The following is a 27,618-nucleotide window of genomic DNA, read 5'->3' on the forward strand; positions in this document are numbered from 1 at the left end:
CAGGCACGCTCGTCCCTGGGGCACCTCCACAACCCTTGGTGCTCTGTGAAAGGAGTCTAAAACACAATGCCTAAGGAAATCCAATGTCACTGTGATTTTTTTCCAATATTAAATGAACGTTTACCCCAATACATAGTTAAGACTGGCTAAACGAAAGCTTAAAGACTTTGAGGTTTATCTTCTCATCAGTAACAGTGGCAAGCCCTGCTACAAAACTGAACTGAATATCTTTTTAGGTGGCAAGTTAGGACAAATAAGATGTGCACTGAGTACTCTGTAACCACGTGTCTCTAAAACACTGACTTGTCATACAAGTCTGGTGAAGACGCAGATGCAAGTACAGAGGACATGGTGGAGAAAAACTGTTAACCCCAGACACATCTGGCCTACTGAACAAGATGGCCTGCAGATCAGCAGTAGATATGACAGCAGATAACACCTGACTGAAACCACACTCTTCAGAGGAAAATTAGAAACAATGTTGGAAATGCATGAGGTTCTGCTTCCTACCTGTGCTTTATTTCTGTTTCTGTGCCATTTTTGACTTTTGGGTGGAGGATTTAAACTTTACAGGAATGTTTGTTTTTAGCTATTTATTAATAACTACTCAAGAAAAGCAATTCAATTTCCAAAGGTCAATTATTTGATAAGTACATAATATTTTAATAACTTTAAAAATCTAGCTGTGAACCCAAATGTCCATCACTGGTGAGTGGAGAAACAAAATGTAGTCTATCCCATACAATGGAATACTACACAGCAATTAAAAGGAACAAACTACTGACATTTGCATTAACACGGACGACCCTCAAAGCATTATGCTGGGTAAAAGAAACTAGAAACAGAAGACTACATTTTGTATTATTTCATTTTAATGAAATTTCTATTAAAAGCAAAATTACAGAGACAAAGTAGATTGGAGGTCGGGGTGAAGCGAGAATAGATAGCAGACGGGCCTGAAGGAACTTTTTGGGCTGATGGAAATATTCTAAAACTGGATTGTGCTGGGATTCTGTTACAGCAGCCCTAGCAAATTAAATACAGTGAGCTGTGGTCTCTTTTAAACTCCTGACATATTAAATTTTTAGTATTCCCTATTTTTAGTATTTTGTTAGAAGAACTTTTATATGATAAACATATTCTACTGTAATTTCAAATCTGACATGTGTGACTAATAAATACTAACTGAATGAAAGTATCAAAACTTACATGACTTTGTACTGGAAAAAATGTTTAATGTAGTCTAATGGGATGATTTTATTATGAAATGTATCATATGCAAAAAAGAAAAAAATCTTGTAATGCAAAGGCTTGCCCGCCTTGTAATATGAGATAACGAAAAAACAAGGTGTTTTTTGGCAGATAGAAAGGCACAGAATAAACCCACATACCAGTCCATACGCCATACTTCTCTCATGTTCTTGGGTTATATCTGCTACATATGCAAATACCACGGAGAAAGTCACTGCAAAAACCCCAGAAACAGAGATAACCGCAAAGTACCACCTAGGGTTGAAAGACAATTGACAAGAAATGGTTAAACAATTACCATTACCTTAACCTTCCATCATTCCTGTAAGTGAATCAGAGTGAGAATAGCTAATTTCAGTGAACGGCTTACTAGGACAGTTCATGGACTAAATTCTACAAATTGTAAGCCACAGGTATCATGAAAACATAGTGCTAGAAGTGGCCCTTCGATATCAACTCAGCTACTATGCAGGAATACTTTAAATTAAATCATGTGTTCAGGTCAATCTTTTACCCAACTGTTGAATTGTTAAGCGGCCTTGTTTTTTCTACTAAAAATAGCAACAAACTAAAGTCTATTATAATTCATCCATTACTATTTCCCACCATAGTACTATACAAAAAACAAAATTCAATAAATAAAACTAAGGAACAAGTTACCTATGTTTATTCTGAGCCTATACATAGAAACTAGATGTTTTCCCGTAAGTTATCTTTAGCTCTTCAAATGTTCGCAAAACAAACAACTCAGTCTTCACATAGAAGAAACCTGTATGGTAGTGTTCACAAATAAAATCGAGAATGGATAGTTACTATAAAGAGTGAACCAAAGGTATTTTAAAAAGCAAGCTACGGGGCCAGCCCAGTGGTATAGTGGTTAAGTTCGTGCGCTCTGCTTCGGCAGCCTGGGAGTCGCAGGTTCAGATCCTGGGCGCGGACATGTGCACCACTTACCAAGCCATGCTGTGGCAGCGTCCCATATAAAGTAGAGGAAGATGGGCATGGATGTTAGCCCAGAGCCAATCTTCCTCAGCAAAAAGAGGAGGATTGGCAACAGATGTTAGCTCAGGGCTAATCTTCCTCACACACACAAAAAAGCAAGCTACATTTTGCTATACATGATTCCAGAATATCTAGCTGGGAAAAAGAAGTTTCTATTGTGACGCTGATGTTTAGTTTTTAAAATCATGTATGATCACAATGAATTTTCAAAATATCATTCCACCAGGACTTTATTGTTTACTGAATTTTTCATCAAGGGTTTGGCTTTTAGAGCTGTATCTAACCTATGAGGGGAAGATCCTGCCCCATATATACCATTGGCCTTTCTAGACACACCATGGAAATACAGCTCATCTATGATGTAGAATTAACTAACATTAATGCTCAGTGGGGTAGAACATGAGTCAGAGAATTAATCAATCTACAAGTAAACTGGGCTCTATTACCTTGGGAAAATCATTCTCTTTGTGAGCTTTCCCTTCCTTCCTCCTCAGTGAAAGAATGCTGATTGTAATCAGGGCGGCCATGAGCCTAGCCTCTTGTAACTAAGAGCAGCATATGCCTGAAATCTGACCAAACAGATGCAAGCAGAGGTTGGGAAGGAAGTCTGTAGTTTCCTTAAAGGAAGGCAGTGTGCTCTTCTTAGCCACTCCTTCCATCTTGAGGCCTCAAGTGTGACGTGAGCTGGACCTCCAGCAGCCATCTTGGACAGTGAGGTGATTGTGGAGGATGGCAGAGCATGAAGACAGAAAAAGTCTGGTTCTCTGGAACTGCCAACCAGCTCTGGACTGCTCAACTCCACATTTCTTTTATACAGAGGAAGAAATAAGCTTCTTTGATTTTAAGCAACTATTATTTTGAGCTTTACTGATATATAACAAAACCTATTTCTAATTAATACAGATAATGATGATAAACTTTTTAACATTCTACTTAAGAAAATAAAAACTTAGCAACTCTATCCAGTCCCCAAAATACTGTTTTGAAATTTGGGCTGTGAAATCCAAAAGCAGATTAGCCAAGAGTCTACATGCTTCCTATAGTAGTATCTAGTTCTAGAGCCTTCATGAACTGTTACTTAGCTACTATATTTTTAAGGGTCCTCTTATCTGTGTCAAAGAATAAACGCATTAGAAGAATAAAATCAAAACCTACATAGACAAGATGGCAAAAGGTGAAAATTAAGGGAATATTCAGAAAACAATTAACAGAAAGTGATATTTAGTTGCTATAATCTGAATATGCACGTACCATGGGCTGATCTTCATTAAAGGAATTGGGGCACATGTGAAAAACACTGTTAGCAGCAAGAAGGATTTTCGGCCCCAAACATCAGAAAGAGCACCAATAAGCGGGGCACTGAGGAATGACAACAAACCCTAAAAAAAAGTAAATAAAAAAAAAATGTATACTATGTACATCGATGAGCCAAAAATAAATCATTTTACTACCATAGAAGAACTTTAAACAAGTTTATTTCTAAAATAAGTATATCATCAAATTTTAGATAAACAACTTATTTCTTATCTATATATAATCTAAAAATTTCCCAAGACTGTCTAGAATCATCTGCAGGGCTCTGGTTGTGTATTAAATATGAAATGCTCTAATGAATTCTCAACCACAGTAACAACACATTAGCAAGTCTAGAAAAAATATCATATGTTAACCATCTGTTTTCATATCCATAGCTAATTATCTGTTTATAAAACTTGCTGGTCAAATGGAACCAAGAGTGAAGAAGATGTAGAACGATGAAAGACTGAAACATACTGATATCTTTTCATATTTATGCATTTTCTCAATAGTTCCTTTCTCTTTAATCTATATTCTTGCTGTTAGTTTACAAAAGCATTCAGATATCTGGAATAAAAATGCCAACACATTAAGCACAGGGGAAATCCGTTATGATGTGGGTTATCATTATACATAGCTACATGTCAGTCAAATCATACGTAAAACCCAGTAGCTTAAAAAGTGTTACATAATCCCCAGAGATATACTCTAACCAGCCCTGGTGGTCTAGTGGTTAAGATTCAGCGCTGTGCTCACCGCTGAGGCCCAGGTTTGTTTCCCAGTCAGGAAACCACACGACCCATCTATCGGTTGTCATACTATGGCATCTGTGTGTTGCTGTGATGCTAAAAGCTATGCCACCAGTATTTCAAATACCAGCAGGGTCACCCATGGTGGACAGGTTTCAGTGAAGCTTCCAGACTAAGACAGACAAGGAAGAAGGACCTGGCCACCCACTTCCAATAAAATTGGTCACGCAAACCCTATGAATAGCAGCGGAGCACTGTCTGATATAGCACTGGAAGGTGAGAGGATGACAAAAAAGACCAGGCAGGGTTCTGCTCTGCTGTACGCAGGGTTGCTAGAAGTTGGAAGTGACTCGACAGCACTAACAAAAAAAACAAAACAAGATATACTCTAACTGTAAAAATTAACACTTAGTGGATTAGTCAACTAACTAACTTAATATACTGGCAGAATTATATAGACACAGGTGTGTGTGTGTGTGTACGTGTGTATGTTATGTATACATATATATATATGATCGATCCTACCTTGACTCCTTGAATTAGGCCATTCATCAGAAATGTATGTTTAGGGAAGGTTTCATGTAATACCTAAAAAACAAAAACAAAATAAAAACCTCAAAATAAAAATCTACATTTTAGTCTTAGTAAAATTTCTACATATACATTGTAAAATATCCCTTCATAATACAATCTAATTTTATTTATTTCATATGAATTTTCAGATTTGTATGACACTATGCTTACGAGTTTACTAATGATATCAAACATTATATGGCATTTACTATGTCATGAGGCACTAAATTGGGTACTTTACATGTATTATCTCCCTTAATTCCTTACAACAACCCTATTAGAAAACAGACAAACACAAAGGTTAAACAGAGATTACATAGTCAGTAAGTGGCAAAACAGAAATTGAACACAGGACTTGAAAGTCCATGCTTTTAATCATTATTATCCTGCTTCCCATATATAACTGACTGACTGACTTAACTCCTTTACAGATAGGTTTATTATCTAAGACTGGAAGAATAAGTAGGGAAATTTTAACTGCCAAAAAAGCGGATCTAGAAAAACTACAAGAAAAAAAATCCCGACCTATGAAAATGTTTAACAAGTTATTCTATCCTTTCCAAGGCCTGGTCTCAAACCACACAGCATCAATTTGTTCACTGGGCAACAAGTGAACTATTGGGAACCCACTGGTTGAAAAAGCAATTGGAGGAAAAGGAAACTAAAAAATAAAAAGCAGTAGCTACCATTTTTACAGTCTATGTGTCAGAGGCTTTATAAATACTCTTATTTAATCCTAATAACATTATGAATTAGATAATATTACCACTTTACAGATGAGGCAACTGAGTTCTCGCTTGACTTAAAAGCCAATGCTGCTTCCACTATACCATACTGTCTCTCAATAAAAACAATAGAGAATGGCAATGTGGGGAATAAGGAAGGTGGGGAAATCTCTTTAGGAAGAAAAACTATGCTGAGTGTACTTTCTGACATCTTGCAAGAAAAACCTTTAGAAGGATTAGAATGCTCCTTTCAGTTACTCTTCTGCCAATAACTAGAAATTTAACAAAAATTAGGAGTTAAATCTTTTCCTTTAGTACAAGAACTGGCAAGCTATGGCCAGAGCAAATCCTGCTAGTAGCACCTGTTTTTTGTAAATAAAGTTTTATTGAAACACAGCCACGCCCATTTATTTACATACAGTTTATGACTGTTTTTGTTGAGTAGAGTACTTGTGACAGATACTGTATGGCTTCCAAAGCTAGAAAAAGACAAAAATATTTAGTATCTGGTCCTTTACAGAAAAAGTTTGTAGACGCCTTCTTTAGATTTGTCAGGCTTTATTATAAATAACAACAGAGTTTCTCAACCTCAGCACTATTGACATTTTGGAGTACATAGTTACAGTCAGGTGCTGCATAACGATGTTTTGGTCAATGACTGACCGCATATACGACAGTGGTCCCATAAGATTAGTAACCATATAGCCTAGGTATGTAGTGGCTGTACCATCTAGGTTTGTGTAAGTATTCTCTACGATATTTGCACAATGACGAAATCGCCTAATGATGCGTTTCTCAGAACATATCCCCCCCGTTGTTAAGTGACGCATGACTGTGTTTGTTGTGGAGGGCTGATTTGTGCATCGTAGGATGTTTAGCAGCATCCCTGCTAAACCTCTCCCTGTTAGATGCCAGTAGCATCTTCCCTCCCCCACCCCCTCAAAGTTGTGACAATCAAAAAGGTCACCAGACATTGCCAAATGTCCCCTAGGGGTCAAATCACCCTCAGTTGAGAATCACTGACTTAATCTATGAATATGGTAAATATGTGATTTTTCCCATGTTAATGATTTTCTTCCACTACAAACATTTCATTTCTAATTTTCTTTATTTTTACATACGAGTTAATTTTTGCTAAATTTTTAGTCATTGGCAGAAGAAGAGTAACTGAAAGGAGCATTCTAATCCTTCTAAAGGTTTTTCTTGCAAGATGTCAGAAAGTACCGTCAGCGTAGTTTTTCTTCCTAAAGAGATTTCCCCACCTTTTGCATCAACTCAAATCTACTTTTCTTCCAATAATTACTACAGGCCAAAACTTTCTAAGGACAAAGAACGGGTTTGGTGTTACAAAGAATGAAGGACATAATTAACGCCTACAGGCAGCTTTGTAATATGCTAGCTCTTACTGCTAATGGTTCACTTTGCTAAGCTATCTTTCATTCCAATCAATCTGGTTTCTTCTGTTTTAGAAATACTCTGACACTTTCCAACATGCATACTTCTATACGCGACATCCTGTCCATTTTGTATGTTTGTTCCCCTTATCTTCTCTATCTAGCCCAACCCCAAACCTCCCAAATTGCTCCTTTGCTACCAAACTTTCCTGTCCAAAGCAATCAATTTCCCCTTTAGGGCCACATAATAGGTGATTAGAGCCCTCACTTGGCAGTCACACACAGCTTGGTGATATTTCTTATATTACACTGCTGTATATTGTATTTTTCAGCTTTTCGTGTATTTAATAAATATTTCTTTTCACTATTTCAAACTTCTTTAGGACAGGCACTACATCTACTCTGCCTATCATTTAATATGTCTTTATCTCTATTAGTGCCTCATAGAGTGCCTTTACGTAGTAATGTTCACTAAATTTCATAATTAACTGATAATAAATTCTGCTTTCAAAATGACTTAATACAACATGACAATTATGCAAATTAATTTAGCTAATGTTACAAAATAAAAACCTTCATAATCCTCTAAACGAGTACAGTTAAATAAAGATAAAAATTCAAACGTGGGAGTTTAACAAAATTTTAACACAGAGACAAATATAACAAGTAATACAAGATTTATGATCTGTGAGAATCCTTTAGCACTGGACTTTAGAGCTGAACGGGAAAAAATGTAGTATTTTCCAAGAAATTTTACGGATCTTAAAAATTTTAAGAACTTTAAAAATTTTGAGTAAAGTAAATAGTCCTTAAAATATTAAATGCCTTGGGACTATTTCCGTAGCAAAGGATGCTAAGCCATTTACACAGAAGAGATGCTGGAGGATTTGAGTGTAAGGTCTTGCTCCATAACGTGCACCATCAAACACTGGTCTAGTATTTCTAGAACCAAAAGACCAAAACATTTTCTATCAAAAAAGTAAAGCCACTTCTTAGCATTATAGATCCTTAGACCTATTGTCATTAATTCTCTTTAACTAATATGTTACTCAGTCAATCAGTAATCACTGATTGAACACCCACTATGAACCAACCATACAGTCATAACCTCTCAAAGTGTTAAGACTTCAGTCCTTAAAAATATTTGCCAGTATAAAATTCTTCTTTGTAGTTAACTTAAGTCCCCTTGTTGGTGGAGACTCCCATCCTCCTCTGGGAAGATCCTCAACATAGAACACAACCTTTGTCCTTTGACTGTGTTTTGGGAGAACACAGTGTTCTAAGCTCTGTTAGCTTAAAATGCAAAGACAATTGCTACCACATGAAATTAAAAAAAAATTCTTTAACTTCACATTAATTTTTAAAACTAAGGCTATTATTAATCCAAAACCAAACAGTCATTATAGTTGAGATGTCTTAAGATTGGTTATTTGCTAAGCGAATGAATTCAAAGACTATCTTTGAAACTTGAAATGCTGAAACTTTATAGTTTTTGAGCTTATGTATGAGAAGAGAGATATATTGACTTAAAATACAAATAAACTGAACTATATCTTCATCTTCATTTTCCCTTTTTAAATGAATGTTAAGAGCTGTGACTCTCTAGCAGGCACCATTTATAATCAGTTTCAAAACACATTAAGTCAGAAATAAAATGTTTAAAGGTTAACAGACTTTTAGAAAGAGAGCAAAGTGCTATGATTTGGTGTCTTCTACTCTGAAACCCACCTCTCCCCAGACCACAACACAGGGATGGGGCAAGGGAGTACAGGAGTCCAAAACAAAGAAAAGAAGACTGCCAACAAAGTCAACAAAAACTTATAATCAAAAAGCTCAAAATGAGCAAAACCTTTTTAAAAAGCCCATACCAGGGCCGGCCCCGTGGCTTAGCGGTTAGGGGCTCGCGCTCCGCTACTGGCGGCCCGGATTCGGATCCCGGGCGCGCACCGACGCACCGCTTCTCCGGCCATGCTGAGGCCGCGTCCCACATACAGCAACTAGAAGGATGTGCAACTATGACATACAACTATCTACTGGGGCTTTGGGGGGAAAAAAAAAGGAGGAGGATTGGCAATAGATGTTAGCTCAGAGCCGGTCTTCCTAGCAAAAAGAGGAGGATTAGCAAGGATGTTAGCTCAGGGCTGATCTTCCTCACCAAAAAAAAAAAAAAAAAAAAAGCCCACACTGAATTAATATACTGATTCTTCTTGGGCCGGCCCCGTGGCTTGGTGGTTAAGTGCGCGCGCTCCGATGCTGGTGGCCCGGGTTCAGATCCCTGGCGCGCACCGAGGCACCACTTCTCCATCCATCCTGAGGCCAAGTCCCACATACAGCAACTAGAAGGATGTGCAGCTATGACATACAACTATCTACTGGGGCTTTGGGGGGAAAAAAAAAAAATACTGATTCTTAATTAGTGATATATACTAGCTATACAAGAGAATCACTAAAAAATAAAAATGCCTGAGCCTCCCCCTTGAAGATTCTGATTTCAGCAAGCGTTAAAAGGCCTAGGTATTTTGAAAAAACTCCCCAGGTATCACTGATATTTACCTCTGGTTAAAACTCACTGAATTAATTGATAGAACATTTTTATTGCTGAAAACGTTCATCTCTGATTGGCTACTCTGTCCTAATGGGGAAAGCAAAGCCTATCCTGAAGCCAAGATCTCTTATCAAACCGAGGATGGTTGCCTGGAGGGGTGGGCAGGATTGAAGGAGAACTTTCAGGTCCCCACACATTTCTATATTGCTTAATGTTTTACAACAAGCATACACTGTGTCTCTAATTATAAAAAAAGCAATATATATTACACACAGAGAGAGGAATGCATATATACAGATTTATACATAAGCCCCCATGCATAATTTTCTATAAAGATTCTTGCTGTTCCACTGCCCAAAGGCCAAAGTACCTGAAAGCATCTAGAGTATAGCTAATCTCAGCATGTAGATACAATCTAATCTCTATAATCCTTGTTGTGCCTATGTCTCTTCTCCTTACCCTAAAGTTTTCCCCATCACACAAGAGAAAAATGTCGAACACAAAAACTGCAATTATTTAAAAACATGTATACATTACAGATGAGAAAAGAATTAGAAAAATACAATTCTGAGCTTAATATTCATTAATATTTAAACTGTTTTTTTCTGAAAGGATACTTAATTTAAAAAATATAATCAAGTAAAAATTGAAAAAGGTAAAGAATGATGACTATGATAATATTACAGACAACACTCCCTAGTAACCACATCTCATCATTTCGCCATATTAAAATTCAAGCATAAAGAACAAACATGGGAATTAAGAGTAACTGTTATAACAACCGTGGGGAAAAAACGTCTTGCTATAAATCAAATAATTGGCAATAATGTTACAGCAATTATTCCAAGAAATGTAGTCACACTGGCAAAAAATTTAAAAAAATTTATGAAGTCCTTCCAAACTAGCACCTTTCATTTTCCTGACAAGAATTCAATATTTAAAAAAAAAAAGAAAAATCAAAAGTACTATCCATCTTGTAATAACAAAAATAATTAAGAATATACTAAGTACAAAGTTAGTTTTCACATAACTTTGAAAAATGAACTAATAAACAAGCCTTTATGTCTAAATAATTGGATTCCTTTCTTGTTCTTAAAAAAGACCGTCTCCCTTTGTCCAATTGGAAAAAAAAGATACCAGAGTTAGACAAAAATTGACATATCTGAAAAATTTAAACCGGAAGTAAATTTTAAAAATAGCTATACATACTTCAAATCCTGATGACAAATTATGGGAACATCATAAAAAGTTTTTTTGATAGCTTGTTAACAGTTTACCCAACATTTTAATCTGTTTGGCTTGGTTGGGCTGCCAATAACCTCCACTACCTAAAACACGGGTATGAACCCCTTACCACCAGCATTCCCTGGGGCTAGGCACTGAAGCAAGCAAGCCCAGGCTCCAGCACTAACGCTGCACTTTATCATCACAGTAGCAAGCAAGTTGCCTAACTTTTCTAAACCTTAATTTCCTCATCTGTATTACGAAGCTAATACCTTACTCCTAAGGTGGTTTTGAGGATTAAAAGTGTATTTGATGTGCTTAGGACTGTGCTTGGGCCCATCATAATATAAATATATATGGACTGTTCACTATTACAAAGCTCCAGTACTTTACACCATATGACTAATGATCCGCCAGACAGATTTATATGTTGAATTGGTAGTAGATCATAAACAAGCAAACTGGAATATTAGGAGAGCTAATATAAAGGTGTGAGACCACACGGTTATTACAGCACCTTGGCAGCCCTTGATATCAACTTACTACAGTAAAAGGAAGTTACGAATGTCATAATGAACTTGCATCATCTAATGAAGTTCCAAATCAGTGTACACAGATTATGAAGGCAGGCAGTGTGTAAAGTAATTTTTGAAAGATTCCCATCAAAAATTATTAAAGAAAAGATCAGATATTTAAAAGTCTACAATTCAATTACTTTGAAAATCCATTTATGTAAAACTGATGACCCATTATAGGTAAATGAGCTGTTTCCTTCTTAAAATGGAATGGATCTCAATCAAAACATACTCAAATCAGCATTCTTACAATTATATGTCAGGAAATTTTGTTATTCAGGGAACTATTCTAACTTGCAATGCATTGTTTATTACAAATGGAATTGTATTTATTTGAGATTTTCCTTTCTTCTGAATCTTGTTTTAGCAGTACTCATGAATATGCCCTGCATATTCAAAATAACTATTAGACATCTGTATTTTACGTAGATACAGTAATGATCATGTAGCCATATAATAAATATGCTAAGAAATATGGAACATAAATTTTCTTAGACTCATTCAATCTACTTACATGATCACCAAATTTATTTATAAACAACTTTTTGTAAAAACCTTTTTTGTATAACAATGAACAAGTTTAGGAAAATATAAGGAGGTATATCTCTCTAAAATTCTATTCTTCTGGGATTTGGTATGCTGTACCTTTATTCTGATTACACCTTCCAAGTATTACAGAGTTCTACCATAACTACAACTTCCTCATTCCATTTCCCTCATCTACACCAACAGGAGAAAAGTAGCTATCACCTGAGCTGTTTGGTCTGGCAGGGAGGTTTTTTCTAAGATTCCAAACCTGGGACGATCTGGGTAAAATCAGCTCAGGGCTATGAAAAGAGTCACCTTTCTATTTTTGTGTGTGTGTGTGTGAGGAAGATCAGCCCTGAGCTAACATCTGCCATTCCTCCTCTTTTTGCTGAGGAAGACTGGCCCTGAGCTAACATCCGTGCCGATCTTCCTCCACTTTATGTGGGAGGCCGCCTCAGCATGGCCTGACAAGCGGGGCGTCGGTGCATGCCCGGGATCCGAACCCGGGCTGCCAGCAGCGGAGTGTGCGCACTTAACCACTACATCACAGGGCCGTCCCCAAGAGTCACCTTTCTAGATGGTTACCTCTAGATCCTTGGCCTAAACTAAAAGAAACTTCTATTTGGAAAATGCAACTGCATGAATGAATCTCAAAATAATAATGCTGAGTGATTCAGGTCATAGACATCATCTTTCCTAAGCCTATCAGTATAAGAATCCTTTCCACTTTGGCCAAACAGATTAGGTAGTGAGCCCCTGCTCAAATATGTCCAGTGTTCACAAGAAGAATCACACCCGTCCAAGCCCTCCCAAAAAGTAAGGGAGAAGTAAAGGTTGGAAAAGACAACTAAAACGGTAAAATACAGTACTGAATGGCTGACGATATTGGTGGGAGAATTAACCATGGAAAAGAAAAAGGGCCAAAACCGAAGAAAAATAGATTTTAAAATCAGTGATAAATAAATTAAAAGATTACTTACCACCAAGGTGGGTGCCGTCAATAATCCCCAAGCAAAAAACTCCAAAAAGATGACGATAACCGCATGATAAACACTAGGAGAACCTATTCCTTGAGGCTATAAAAACAGATTTTAAAAAAGTTAACATTACAGAATTACTAACAATGATGGCAATAGTCGAGAAACATTTATTGAGAACAAACATGTATTGGGCACTATGTCAAAGATCTGGACACCCACTGTCCCTGTCCTCAAGGTGCCAGGGATAGACAAGGAAGCAAATAAATACATTACATAAGTATAGTGTGCAATGGGAACACACAGAGTCCAGGGTGGGGATGGCAATATCAGACTTCTAGGAGGAAGGCTGAAAGGATGTAAAGGAGTTAGACAGGAGGAGGTGAGGGGCGGGAGGGAGGACAGAGGAAGTCAAGGCAGCAGCCTGCACAACGGCTGTGAGGCTTAGGAACAGGAGGCATTACAGGACTCATAGAGTTCAGTACAACGAGAGCATGGGCTCCACTTGGGGAGTATTGAGAGATGAGCTAGAGGCACCCAGGACTAACTTCCATGCTATGGAGTCTATATTTAATTCTGAAGGCAATGGGGAGCCACTAAAGGACGTTAAGTAAGACTCATGTGATCAGATGAAAGTTTTAAGAAAGATCACTCTGGCAAAGGTGTAGCAGATAGATTAAAAGGGGGCAAAACTAAGGAAAGTTAACAGTTAGGAGGCTACTGTGGTAACCCTAAAACATAAATGAAGCCTGTGGCAAGAATCATAACAGATATTAACACGGCTCACAAGCAGGACAGTCCCCAGAGTAGTATGTAAGAGATTTGGGATTTGATATACACAAGAGAGAAAATACAAAATTAAGTTTATAGCGCTGCTAGATATGTCTTAAGAATTACTTCAGGTGTTGAATTTCCTATTTCTGGGGGCAATATTAAATTGATGGTAAAGCAAATGACCTATAATATTAACTCAGTCTCCACTAACGAGTTTGTATAACAGAAAAACAAGCCTAATCAATACATATTACAATGTCATACTTAAATTTTAAAGTATATTCAATAGTCTGATGTGGAAAATATTAACAGTGTTTGGATTTCTCCATACACTAAAAATGATGCTACATCATTTTAACAGTCATGATCCATCTTCATCACTTAAAAAAATAGATGTCCCTCCCAACCTGCAGAAGTTAGGTATCCAAAAACCCCCTTGGTAGGAGAACTTGCAGTTGAGGACTCTGAGACAAACAGAGGTGGTGTGGGGTTTGGGGGACACAGGAGTTGAAAGACTATGGCTGCGAATGGATTTGTACAAGATCTCATTCACTCGACAAACATTTACAGAGCACCTACTAGGTAACAGAGGTGCTGGGATTACAAAAACCAATAAGACACACTCCCTGATCTCAAGGAGTTCACGGCCTAGAGAGGAAAAAACCTCATTATAATCATCTGCTTATGTGTAACTGCAATAAAAGAGATATATACAAGTTAGGAAGCAAGGAAAGAGTACCACAAGAAAAGGAAGTAGTGTGGACAATCACATCAGAGAAAACCAGAATGAAGTAGACAAAGGCCATTACAGTTTAAGGCTGATGGAGAATAAAGTCCCAATCATGGAGTAAGGAAAGGAAGGCAGAAGAGGCAGCCACTAGGCTTTGTTAAGGAGTCTCATCTTTAGAGACACAGGAAATCATTGAAGGGTTTCAAGCAAGAGAATAGTGTACTCAGATCTGTACTTTTCAATACATCATGGTGATTTCCTAAAGGACAAAATTGAGGAGCAAACTGTATGCAAAAGGAGACTATTTGAATCAGTTCAAACAAGCGATGATGAGGGCATGAAATAGGGGAGTGGCATGGACACTGGAGGGGAAGGAATGGATATAAGTGTTTAGGATTTGAAATTGGCAGAATTTGGTAAATGTGGGAGGGAGAGTCAAGAATGACTTCCAAGCTTTTAGCCTGGTGGTTTACTAGTGGAAGCTAGTAACTTCCCAGCCCCTTTTCCCCCATGAGGCTCAGATTTACTTCAGGTCCTATCTAAGAGATTGCCCCTTGTACTTAAAAGATTTCTATTGTCCTTTGAGGGCTGATTAAAACAATTAGTCAGCAGCACACACGATGTTTGAGACCACCAGAGTGGGTGAAATTACCTGGAGAAGATGAAGTGTGAAAAGAGCAGTGGGCTAAGATAAAACCCCAAGAAACACCAATATTTAAGTAGCGGGCAGAGGAAAAGGAACCCATGAAGAAGACAAAGCGGGAACAAGCAAGGAGACATCAGGAGAATCAAGAGAATACAGTGTCACAAACGACAAAGGAGCAGTTTTAGGAAGGAAGGGGTGATGACCAGTACCAAACACAGTAAGCAGATAAGGTCAAAGAATGCCCATAGGATTTGGCAAGCTCCAAACCGGCTTTGTTCACCACCACACATACTCAGCACCTAGTACAACGCCCAGTAGAGCTGCTCAGGGCCTTCAACATGCTAATTTATATTACGGATCTCCAAGAAGCTACAGTGTGCCCTGTTTTCCAAACTTGACCATGGAATCTTTTTTTCATATAACAGACAGTATCTCATGGACACTTGAGTTCCTTGGAAAACTGTCTGGGAAATGCTGATAAAAGGTAGATGATCATTATATAACAATGCGTATAAATATACACAGAGCAAAAAGGATAGAAGAAAATAATGTGTTAAAAGTGGCTGTTCAAATGAAGAGCACTTAATCAGTCGAGAAGAATGTCAAGGAAGGCTTTCCAGAGGAGGCAGGGGTATTATCTAAGCTGAGACCTCACAGTCCAGCGGGAAAGATGCCAGGATTGTCAGGTGTATATGTATATTTGGGGGGTCAGTGGAGGGAGACGATGGTCAAATGTGTCTGAGGTAAAGGGAACAGCACATGCAAAGGCCAGAAGACAGCAGACACTGCAGCTTACTTCAGTATCTGATATCTAAGGAGGAAAGTGGTAAAAGATGAGGTTGAGAGGTGAGACGAGGTGAAACTGAAGAGGTGACTTGAAAAAGGCCTTTTCAATCACATTAAGCCCTTTAACCTGAAGGCAGCAGGGGCACAATGAAATGTTTTAACTCAGAGTAACTTCACATTACAGGACTGTCCTTCTGGAACAGTAACTTTCACTGCAATGTGGCAAATAGGTGGAAAGAGAGGAAGGAAGACCTGAAGGGAGGCTACTGAACATACTAGCAGGTGAGAGGTAACGGTAACTTGAATAAGACAGCAGTAGTAGGGATGGAGGGACGTGAATGGACACAAAATAATTTAGGAAAAAGGACTCAGTGGTTGACTAGACATAGCAGAGGAGGAGAAGGGAAGGTCAAAGTTATGAAAAGGTAAGATTTCAGTTTCCGGCTTGGTCAGCTGGACATGAGGAAAGGGGAAAGTACAAAAGATTAATTAGTTTTAGGCTTACTGGTTTGAGAAAAAATTTTACAACATTAGCTGAATTTAAGGACAACAAATTGAGGAAGATATGTAAGAAATAGCAAAAGATTAATATCTGAACTAGGTAAAGCCTTCATAAAAACCAATACAAAAGCATTAAGACACCATAAAAACATAAAGGGTATAAACAATTTTAAAAACAGCTCATAACATTCTATGCTACGTAAATAACCGAACATTCAGAGAAAGCTCTACCACAAAGATGTTCATGGCAGCATCATTTACAGTGGGAAATGTGGAAACTGACATGTTCAACTTTTAGTTACAGGTCCTGTAACCAAATCACAGTATGTAAATCAGACAGAATAATATGCAGCCAAAAACTGTTTATAGATAATCTTTGTACAGATAATTTTTGACATGTAAAAATGCTTATGGCAATGTTAAATTTAAAAAATCAAAGCAGGATATAAAATTGTTTATGTAGAGTAATCTCAACTATGAAAAACAAAACAAAAACTCACCTCAATGTTAACAGTGTTCATATTAGGTAGCAATTTTAAGTGACATAAAATGATTTATTATGTCAGTCTGAATTTTCTAAATCTTTTCTAACAGGCATGCTTGTACTTTAAATAAGAGGACAATGTTTTGTTTATTTAAGAGAAAAACCATGTAAAACTAGAATGGAAAAAGATAGGTGATTGCATATACTTGTCCCTCCTGAGCCATTCTCTCATATTTCCCAGAATTGGGAGACAAAAGTATACTATTTTTTTCAAAAAAGCAGGGCAGGGTGGGGGGTGGGGAGGGAGGCGATATTGGCTTGTCCTAAAGTACTGGTAATTTCAAGAGTTGTATTGTATCCATATTTCTTCCTTCTGTTTTAAATGAATTCAAAAGTAACAAAAAACCTTAATAAAATTGACAAAGTTTAAAAATACTTTACTGACGTGGAATTACAAAAACTTCTAGGCAGGGCTTTTGACATAAGGGCTGGTAGTTTCAACTGAATAACTATCCATAAGCAAAATTCCAGGAGAATTTGGGAAAGAATACAAGGGTCATGGCCTGGGCAGAAAGACCAGGGAAAGAGGGTTAACAGACAAGTAGGGGGCAAATATTTGACCAGTGAGTGGTTACAGCATCAAGAGTAGAGAGTTCAGATCACAATGAGGAGATCATATCAACAGATGACATTTGAGGATGCTCAAGAGAATTCAAGAGGTACAAAGTGAAAAATTCTGAAGGAGACAAATCTGAACATAAACTGTCACATACCCAACCCCAAATGCCAAGATATGCCACGTAAATCCATAATATTTACTAGACCAGAAGTCCATTTGGCTGAGTAATTTCTCTCTTCGGGAGGCATGAGAGATGGTTCCATGGCAGTCACCTTGAACTTCAACCTCAGAAGTCAGGGACAATCTCCTCTAACCCCACCTCCACCCTCCAATCTAATTCCTATTTCCCAAATCATACTTTCCATGGTGGTAGATTTGGCTCTATCATCCAGGCTTTTGGCTAAGCCTTTTAAAATCTATTTATTTATTCTTCTATCCTATAATACTAGGTAACTTCTACAAAGTTTTATTTTGCTATGTAAAGTACTTATTTCATTTTATTGAACCTAAACTTACCTTTTTTCAAGCTCATGCTCTCTAAGGCAGGCCCTTTATTATTTATGCTTTATTATTCTATGATTTGGAGCATCTGGTACATGTGTAGCACAAAGGTGCTTACTGAATGGTTGAATAACTGAAAAGAATTACGCTGTAAGTCTCTTCTACCTATCACTATAGGCATTCAGGCATCGTATTTAAACACTGTTAAACGAGCAGCATATTCATTAATTAAACTTGCAATTTCCCCTATGAATTCTCTCTCTATACTCTGACATCCCACTGTTGCTACTGTATCATCTATCACACGGATTTACTGTACACATACACTAGATTAAAATAATAAATAAAAAGATATTACTGAAGATTTATAATAGTTGACATTCATAATCTTACTTACTCTTCCTAACAACCTTTCAAGTTAGATACTATTATCTCCATTTTACAGCGCAATACGGCAAATAAGAGATGGAGCGGAGTCAATCCAGGCAACTCCGGAGCCCACATCTGGAGTCACGCTGGTTGCAGTGGTTACACTGCACGCATTACCACACACTGTTACTCTCTTAAGCACAGGGGCCAGTCTTATCCATTTTAGTATCCCAATGCATAGCACAATGCCTGATACAGAAAGGGTATTTAATGCCCATGGATTGACTGACAGCCTGACTGACAGTCACTAAGCTGCTAGGTGACTTGAATATGTCATTTTACCTCTCCCGGCAGTTAGGGGTAAACTATTAACCTCTTACCTAAATCCTCATCTAGCTCTCACATTCTGAGTCTATGACTGCCCAATCAATAAGAGTTTATGAATCCAGCAGTTATTATGCAGGATATTGACTTTAATAACTTATGTTGTATTCCTACCAGTGAACTAGGGGCTTACGTGCATTGTTGGCCAGAAGTAATTCCACCAGTAAGTGGGCATTATAATGCCATTATAATCCCATTTATTAAATAAGATGTTACTCTGTGAGGAAACAGTGAGAATATGCCAAACTGAGGCTCATTCTTCAAAACAACTGGCCTACACTATTCAAAAATGTCAATATCATAAAAAAATATCTATTCTAGAATGAAGAGATATGGCAACTAAAGATAATGATTAAATTCTGCATCCAAAAGAAGACAACTATAAAGGACATTATAGGGACAATTGGGGAATGTGACTATGGACTATATATTACATAATAATACTGTATTAACGTTAAACGTCTGAATGTGGTGACTGTACTGTGGTTACGGGGACAATATCTTTATTCTTGGGTGATACCACGGTGAATGCCTTAGGGATAAAGTCTCATGACAAATACAACTAACTCTCAAATAGTTCAGTAAAAAATTTGGGTACATATTTACAGAGAGAAAGGAAAAACAAACGTGGCAAAATGTTAACATTCTGAATTGGTGAATTGTTAATCTATGGCGTGGGCAAATGAATATTCATTATGCTATTCTTGCAACTTTTCTGTAGTTTTGAAAATTCTCAGAACAAAAGTTGGGAAAAATAACATGATAAAAACCAAAATAAGGTATGAAGGAGAATAATTTTGAACTTGGAATTTAATACTCACAAGGTATCAGTCAAGAATGAGGGTAAAATATATCTTCAGAAAGAAATACTGAATTTTCTCTGAACAATACATAACTAAGCTGACTAAAACAATTTAACGTAAAAGTCTTACACAAAAAAGACCAAGATGCTTAGTTATAGACATCTAAGAATTGGAGCTTTTCATGAAAGAACATAAAAAATGTTCCTGAAGAAAACAGTGTAACTACAACGCTGCTTTCACGGGCTCCTGACACATTATGGCATAACTGGAGGAAATGTAAGGCTTTACTGCTATTACCTGGTGCCATGTTTCCTCTCTCACAAAGTCAGCTGATGTTTTTCTTATTTTCTTTGACTTTAATCAAGCAAGGATAGGTTTACTAGATTTGTGAGCAAAAAGAAAACCCATGCTCAATTTCCTGAAAGTATGAATCACCACACACAAGTAGAGCAGCCAGCCTGCTGGTCTAGTGGTTAAGATTCGTTGCTCTCACCACCAAGGCCTAGGTTTATTTCCTGGACAGAGAACCACACCACTTGTCTGTCAGTTGTCATACTGTGGCAGCTGTGTGTTGCTGTGATGCTGAGAGCTATGCCACCGGCATTTCAAATACTAGCAGGGTCACCCATGGTGGGCAGGTTTCAGCAGAGCTTCTAGACTAAGACAGACTAGGAAGAAGGACCTGGACACCCACTTCTGAAAAAACTGGCCATGAAACCCTAGGAATAGCAGCGGAGCACTGTCTGACATAGCACTGGAAGGTGAGAGGATGGTGCAAAAAAGACAGGCAGGGTTCCGCTCTGCTCTACAAAGGATCGCCAGGACTCAGAATCGACTCATCAACACTATCAACAATAGCAAAACATGCAGAGACACTGTTATACTAAGTCATTGTGCCTTAATTTGCAGTGAGACTTATAATTATTTTACTGATATATTATGGATCAATTTTAGAGAGATAGTATTTGTATATCACCACAAAAGTGAAAAGGTATGGTTAGATTGCTCCTAAATAGAATGAAACACATTTCTTAAAAATATGTAACAAGAGCATAGGGAGCTCAAGTTTTACTCTTAAAAAAAAAGGCCTAGAGCTTAAGATTTATTGCTTTGTGGTAAATTCTGAAAAGATAAGTAACACAACAGACTATTGCATCCCCTTCTATTCTTAGGAGGAAAATATGTGGCTGTAAAATCAAGTTAAACCATCATTACATGAAGTGCTTATCCCCATGAACAGCTAATGCATTACATGGTTCAGATGATTACAAACTAAACTCACTAAAAAGGTAAAATAAAATTAAAAATAAAAAATCACCATCAACACAAATATCAAACTGTCACCAATGTCTAGAACAGAGCCTACGTTCAGGACTGGTCTTAGTGTGATCTCTTAATCACTCTAGTTATGTGATGATGAATGATGAAATATTATCTACCACCCCTTGTTTTAAAAGAAGACTCCCTAAGAAGGGAAAGTATTTCATGTGGTAGAATTCATAACTATTTATACATTACTGAGACAGCAGGCACATTATTAAGAATAAGCGGGCCGGCCCTGTGGCTTGGTGGTTAAGTGCGCGCGCTGCGATGCTGGTGGCCCGGGTTCGGATCCCGGGTGCGCATCCAGGCACCACTTCTCCGTTCATCCTGAGGCCGAGTCCCGCATACAGCAACTAGAAGGATGTGCAGCTACGACATACAACTTTCCACTGGGGCTTTGGGGGGAAAAAAATAAAATAAAATCTTTAAAAAAAAAAAAAAAGAATAAGCTACTACAGCTGGCCCTCAAAGAGACAAAACCCATTTCAGGAATCTTGATGTAACCTGACTGAAACTGTCAACTGTTACTTTCATTGACACTTCTAATAAAAAATAATGCTAAAAGACAACATGAGCTTTTAAATAAATGAAAAATTTAAATCATATATACTTGTCAGAATGCTACTTAGAAAAAGCTATTCTTTCTACTGAAACTTCAAACTTTTGGTAGCTGTAAATGAGTTACACTTCAACTACAAGTGAATTTCTGCAGATGCTATGATTACATTGGGAAGCAGGTCTTCAAACTACATTAGGATGAACTGGACATATAATCTGAGAAAATTGCTTACTAATTTATCCCCAAACACACTAACCTAAAGCAAATGTTGAATCATGAAGGTAAGGAGGTAAGTCATTCACAGTACTGCCGGCCACAAGCTTGTCAAAGACATATATTCCTATTTATCCTGATATTTCTACCAGGCATGGGCTAGTGACTTCAAAGTTTGAACAGCTGCTGTTTGAGAGGCACCACGGTCTTTCTCATGGCTTGTATGCTAGCAACCCGCAAGCCGAGGCTATTTAGCAGCTCCCTAGGGGCTACAGAGAGCTGTCCTGCAACTCCCTCCGCCATCCTCGTAGGTGAAGACGTAAAGGATCAGAGCTGGGGTCCAGACTTTTGATATGGTTGCTGACTCCTATTTGCTGTGATTAAAATCAGAAATACCAGGAATAAAAATCTAGTGCTCTGCCTCTCTGGACATATTTCATTTTGCAAATAAAATATCAATTTTACTTTCTTCAGGTACTTCCCACAAAGCAATTCACATATGCCTTGCTTTCTATCTAATCTTTAAAGTCATTTTACCAATTCGCTTGTGAAAAAATTGGACATTTTTCACTTTGTCAGAGATGCAGACCCACAACTGTATTCACAAAACAATGAAAGATCATATAAAAAATAAGCAAACTATTAAAAAAATAAGGGAAATTCTATTTTTGATAATACAAATAACTCATGTAAGTAACTCTTCAGCTCTTAGGCTCTACCAAGAATGCTTATAAACAATCTGATAATGCACGGTAACGATTTAACAACAAAACTGAAGTATTCTAAAATGTCAGAATGCACTTTTAATTCAACTGTCCTAAATGGTCTACACTGAATAAGAGATATATCAAAATGTTACATACATTAAAACACAACTAAAAATTCAATTTCTATATATGGATGCTTCAAAAAGCAAATTCATCAATAATGTCACAGTTACTTTTCATCACTAAAATGGTATACAGCAGATGATTAAGTAAATATTTATTGAAGTGAACCTGTGGAACTATTTTTTAGTTACTTATGTTGTTTTCAAATAGAACAATTGTTCTTAAACTTTTGGGAAGTATCGACTCTTTTGACCTCTCCCTAGAAAAACGTATTGTCAGAATTTTGCAAACTTCAGGGTGAACAGAACCAAGTTAAGAACTCCCAGGCCGGCCCTGTGGCTTGGTGGTTAAGTGTGTGCGCTGCAATGCTGGTGGCCCGGGTTCGGATCCCGGGTGTGCATCGAGGCACCACTTCTCCGTCCATCCTGAGGCTGAGTCCCACATACAGCAACTAGAAGGATGTGCAGCTATGACATACAACTATCTACTGGGGCTTTGGGGGAAAAAAATAAAATAAATAAAATCTTTAAAAAAAAAAAAAAAAAAAAAGAACTCCCAATACAGAATCACACGCCTTCATGTAATTTACCTTAATTGTGTACTACTCAAATGGACAACATATTAGTTAGCCTTACCCAGGCTTCAGAGCCAACTGAAATAGAATTTCAAGAAAAGAAAAACATTTAGCAACTTCTGATTAATCTGGTTCGTTTAGAAGGGTTCACTTCTTCAACTCTTAAAAACTATAATAAATCTGTGCTGGGCCGGCCCTGTGGCTTGGTGGTTAAGTGCGCGCGCTGCAATGCTGGTGGCCCGGGTTCGGATCCCAGGTGCGCATCGAGGCACCACTTCTCCGTCCATCCTGAGGCCGAGTCCCACATACAGCAACTAGAAGGATGTGCAGCTATGACATACAACTATCTACTGGGGCTTTGGGGGGAAAACATAAAATAAATAAAATCTTTAAAAAAAATAAATAAATAAATAAATAAATCTGTGCTAATTTTTTGACAAATCATTAATAATTCATTACTAATTTTGTTTATGAATATTAAAATTTGCTAATCAGGCTTACAAACGTCATTAACAGAAGGACAAAGCAAAATAACTTTATTAACATTGTTGAACACTAGGAAGAAAATGGAAGGGGATCAGGTCAGTACCATTGGCCAGGGATGTGGAATACTGTTCAGAGCCTGTCATGTAGGACCATACCGACTCAGACATCCGACTGAATGAATCCACCCACTGGTAGAACTTACACACAGGCACACCAAGAAAAGAACAATATCAATTTTACTCCCTTTCTTAAAAAAAGGTTCATGACAGTAGTCTGACCAATTTAAGTAGAGAGGTAGAAAAGCAAATGCCACTTTAAAATCATGTCTATTACTCTAATAGTCATGCTTTTTTTCGTTTACAGCTATAGTAGATTAAAATGCAACCTCTGCAAAAAATTACCCTGACACTTTTAGAAATATAAACATTCTGATTATTGTGGGAATAAATAAAATTACAGTAAGAAAAATCATCTAGGAATGTGTTAGTATATACATTTTTTAAATCACTTTAAATGTGTTTTCATCACTTTAAATTTACATAGTAGGCACTGTAGAATTCAAAGATGTATAAACAAAGCCCCTATTCTAAGGGGGCTCTTAGAATGGAAAAATGCAACAGAAGTGTATAAAGATGATAAATGATAATACCCTTATGCCCATAGCCCTAAAAAAAAGCTTTCATTTATTCTATGTGCGCTCTTAAAAATATACTGCTCGTGTAAAAATTGTATTTTGTGCCCAAAATCAAGCTATGAATTCACTACAACTTTAATAAGTAACAAGATAAAAAAATAACCTCTTCCAATTCCCACAGGATTTGATCGCTGTAAATCGAATCAAACAAAACCCCAATCAAAACTCCAAAGAGAGGTAACAAAATCGAACTTTACAAGGAAAAGGAAGGTGTGTTTCTTGATCACAGCTTCATTCTTATTCTTTGCAAAGAATATTGATCTTAAATATCACTTGTTTTATAAAATACAATCCTTTGTTGCTTCTATGTTGTAGATTTTATGAAGAAATTAAAACGTCAAGTCCCTATGGTTGACAAAGGCAACCAGTATTCTTTCAAGCTATTTCTCACCGCACATAGTAGTTCTAATCAATGTGGTCAAAGAGCCATGACTATTCATAACTGATTTAATCAAAGTAATGTTTTAATGAAGTACAACAAAGAGCTGAGGACTTGAATTTTGGTTTCTTTTTCCGCCAAATGTGAAAGCTATGACATCTAGCAAATTTGACAGTTTACTAAAAGTATATTCTTAAATTGTTACATATGTTTCAGGCTTTCTAAATTTTAGCATATTGACTGGGCCGTATTCTGAAATGTCAAAAGAAAGTTGTCATTTATTTCAAATGAATTCAGCAAATCCTCAGTGGTGGCCTAATTACATATTTTGCACTGTGCTAGCAGTTGATCAGGGCTCCAACAAAATACAAACAAATATGGAAGAAAAGGAACCATTTCTGCACACTTCCTGGGAAACTGAAACACGTATTTCACTTTCCATTCTATCTCAGAACGTAATGTCAAAGACTGCAACAAAGACCAGAGAAGGTAGCCACGGAGAAATTTCAGCAGGAAAAAAGTATAGGCGAGTTATTTTCAATTAAAAAGCCTACGTCCCCTGCTGGTTAACTACAGCACACTGCACAAAGTTTATTGTGATGACAACTGTTTCTAAAAAGCAAAAATCTCTTCTTACCCTCTGTCTTCCCTTCAGTCAGTATCTTCTAATCCTCAAGCTATAATCAACTCTATTTAGTATGTTTTAGCTTTAAAATAAACAAGGTGACTCTAAAATAACAAGGTGATCACAGGTCTTTGAAAACTAGCAGATTGAAGTCTAGGCCCCAGGTGTCCTCCGTCACGCTTCTGACTCCGGGAAGAGAAGAGGAAAGCCCACCTTCGGACAGTGTTTACCGCACTGGAAACCGCTAAGAGCAGGAGCACTGACCCAGAACGAGGTGCAAGAAGACAGCGAACGCACCACGGGGCCCCAGCGGGGTCGCCGCGCCAGATGCCACCCCGCCAGCAGCATATGGGACGGCGGGGATTGCTCCCGGCCCCTCCGAGAGCGCGGCGCCGGCGGCGCGGGCCTGGCGGCGGAGGCGAGGCCAGCACCGCCGGGACGACAGGGCTGGCCGGCCGGCGGGCCCGCCCGGCGTCTTTCCTCCCCGCGGCGGAGGCGCACGTGGGGCTCGAGGCCGCAGGGCCTCCAGGGGCGGCCGAGGACAGGGCGGCAGGTGCGGGAAAGGCCAGCGGCTTCTCCCTGGGGACGGGCCCCGGAGGCCGCAGGCCGGGGCGGGGGAGGAAAGCCCCCGGAGCAGAGGCATGGGCGCCCGGGAGCCCGAGGCACCGGCACCGCGGACGGGGTGGAGGAGGGCAGGGCCACTCAGGCGCGGCGGGAGGCGGCAGCGTTGGGGACAGTAAGACCTCGGATGGGGGGCCCGGAGGGACCCTCCCCGGCGCCGTCCCCCAGCTCACCGTGCCTCCGTCCTTAATGATGATCTTCTTGGCCAGCATGATACTGCGGTTCGCGGCCCGTTTCTTCTTCTTCCCCTGGGTCATTTTACCATCCTCGATTCCTGGCGCTGCTGCAGCCACTCCCGGGGCGGCCGGCCCCAGCGGCGAGTGCCGTCCCGCCGCTACTGCCGGGCCGAGCCGCTCGGGGCGCCCGCCGCCATCTTGAGGGCCCGGCCTGCCTCCGGCGGCGCGTCACATCGTGCGATCGGCCGACGAGCCCGCCCCGCCCCGCCCACGTGACGCCGCCCCGCCCGCTCCGTCGCTCAGCCGCTCCGCAGTCGGGGCGCGGGTATGGAAGGTCGCGGGGAGCCCGGCAGCGTTGCGGCGCTCGGCTGGCCGCCGGTAGAGCCCTGTGCTCTCAGTTCTCCAGCTCGCTTAATCCTCCCGACAGCCCTGGGCAGTGGGGACTCTTAGAGTGGCCCTTCTCAGATGAAGAATTGTAAGTTTCTGAAAGCTACCTACTCCTGGAAATACGGCTCATAAATGGTTGCACTGGCGTTCTAACCAGGCGTCCTCAGCTGTTAGCGCTATCTCAGCTGTGTTCTAACCGAGACGGAAATCGAGGGGAACAGTTAAAATAGTTTTCCAGAAATAGTGGGTAACTGAAGGGGTGAAGACAAACTGGTTTTACAGAAATAACCTTTTGTCCTTCTGGCTCAGGGCCCCCCAAAGCTCAACTGGAGCATGCCAGTTTCCAGCAGCTCCCTAGTCGCAGGGCCTTTTCTTTATTCCCTGCGGGTGAAAACTTACATAACCCATGTCACACTTTGTAGCCCACTACCTGTTTTATCATATTGTTTAAAAATTAATCTAATGGGGGGGAAATTGCTAGAAAGCACAATTGACATAAGTGGAATATGGACTGCAGATTAAAGTATCACGATGTTGAATTTGATTTTGATAACTGTACTGTGTTATATAATATCCTTTTCCTTAAGTATACAGCGGTCTTAAGGAGTGAAGGGATGTGATGCATGCTACCTACTCTCTCAAATGGTTAAGAAATAACATGTATGTATATGTGAGGAGGGGGTAAGAGAGTGACAAAGCAAAATGGCAAGATGTTAAAAAACAGTGAATTTGGGTATGGTGATTTTAGAATATGTTCACAAACTCAATGATATTCATCTCTGGAAGAGGCAGAGTCTAATTCCCCTCCCCTTGAGTGTGAGTTGGGCTTAATGACTCTTTTCTATCTAATAGGGTATAGTGGAAGCGGCAGCATTGACTTCAGAGGGTAGGTCATAAAAGGGACCAGTTTCCTGCTAGCTTTTTCACTCACTCTGGGCCCAAGTCTGGGGAAGGCAGCTGCCATGTCATGAGGACACTCAAGCAGCCTGTGGAGAGGTCCAGGTGTCCTGGAACTGAGGCCTCCTACCAACAGATATGTGAGTGAGTCATCTTGGAAGCAGATCGTCCAGTCCTGGTCAAGCCTTTAGCTGACTGCACCCCCTGCCGACATCCTGACTGCAGCTTCAGGGGACCCTGAGCTAGGACCTCCCAGCTTAGCCACTCCTGGTTTCCTGACTCTCAGAAACTGTAAGATAAAAAGTACTTGTTTTAAGCCACTAAGCTTTGGGGTAATTTGTTACACAGCTTTAGATAACCAATTAATTTTAAGTAATAATTATAAAAATTAATAATTAATTTTACCACAGGATAAAAG

At 38.9% G+C, this 27,618-nt stretch overlaps 1 protein-coding gene across 1 annotated transcript in view; it reads right to left on the minus strand.

The window, feature by feature from the left end:
* Positions 1 to 26,106, minus strand: part of SLC71A1 (solute carrier family 71 member 1) — a 38,852-nt gene extending 12,746 nt beyond the window's left edge. Inside the window, exons 1-5 of the mRNA XM_004420784.3 lie at positions 25,914 to 26,106; positions 12,843 to 12,938; positions 4,824 to 4,886; positions 3,505 to 3,632; positions 1,392 to 1,506 (exon numbers count right to left, since the gene is read on the minus strand). Of these exons, the coding sequence (XP_004420841.1) occupies positions 1,392 to 1,506; positions 3,505 to 3,632; positions 4,824 to 4,886; positions 12,843 to 12,938; positions 25,914 to 25,997 (486 nt within the window). The 5' untranslated portion in view covers positions 25,998 to 26,106. The remainder of the gene's footprint in view (positions 1 to 1,391; positions 1,507 to 3,504; positions 3,633 to 4,823; positions 4,887 to 12,842; positions 12,939 to 25,913) is intronic.
* Between the last annotated feature and the right edge of the window lie 1,512 nt (positions 26,107 to 27,618).

Source organism: Ceratotherium simum, chromosome 2 (assembly GCF_057802395.1).
Source record: "Ceratotherium simum simum isolate JZ-2026a chromosome 2, ASM5780239v1, whole genome shotgun sequence".
NCBI lineage: Eukaryota > Metazoa > Chordata > Mammalia > Perissodactyla > Rhinocerotidae > Ceratotherium > Ceratotherium simum.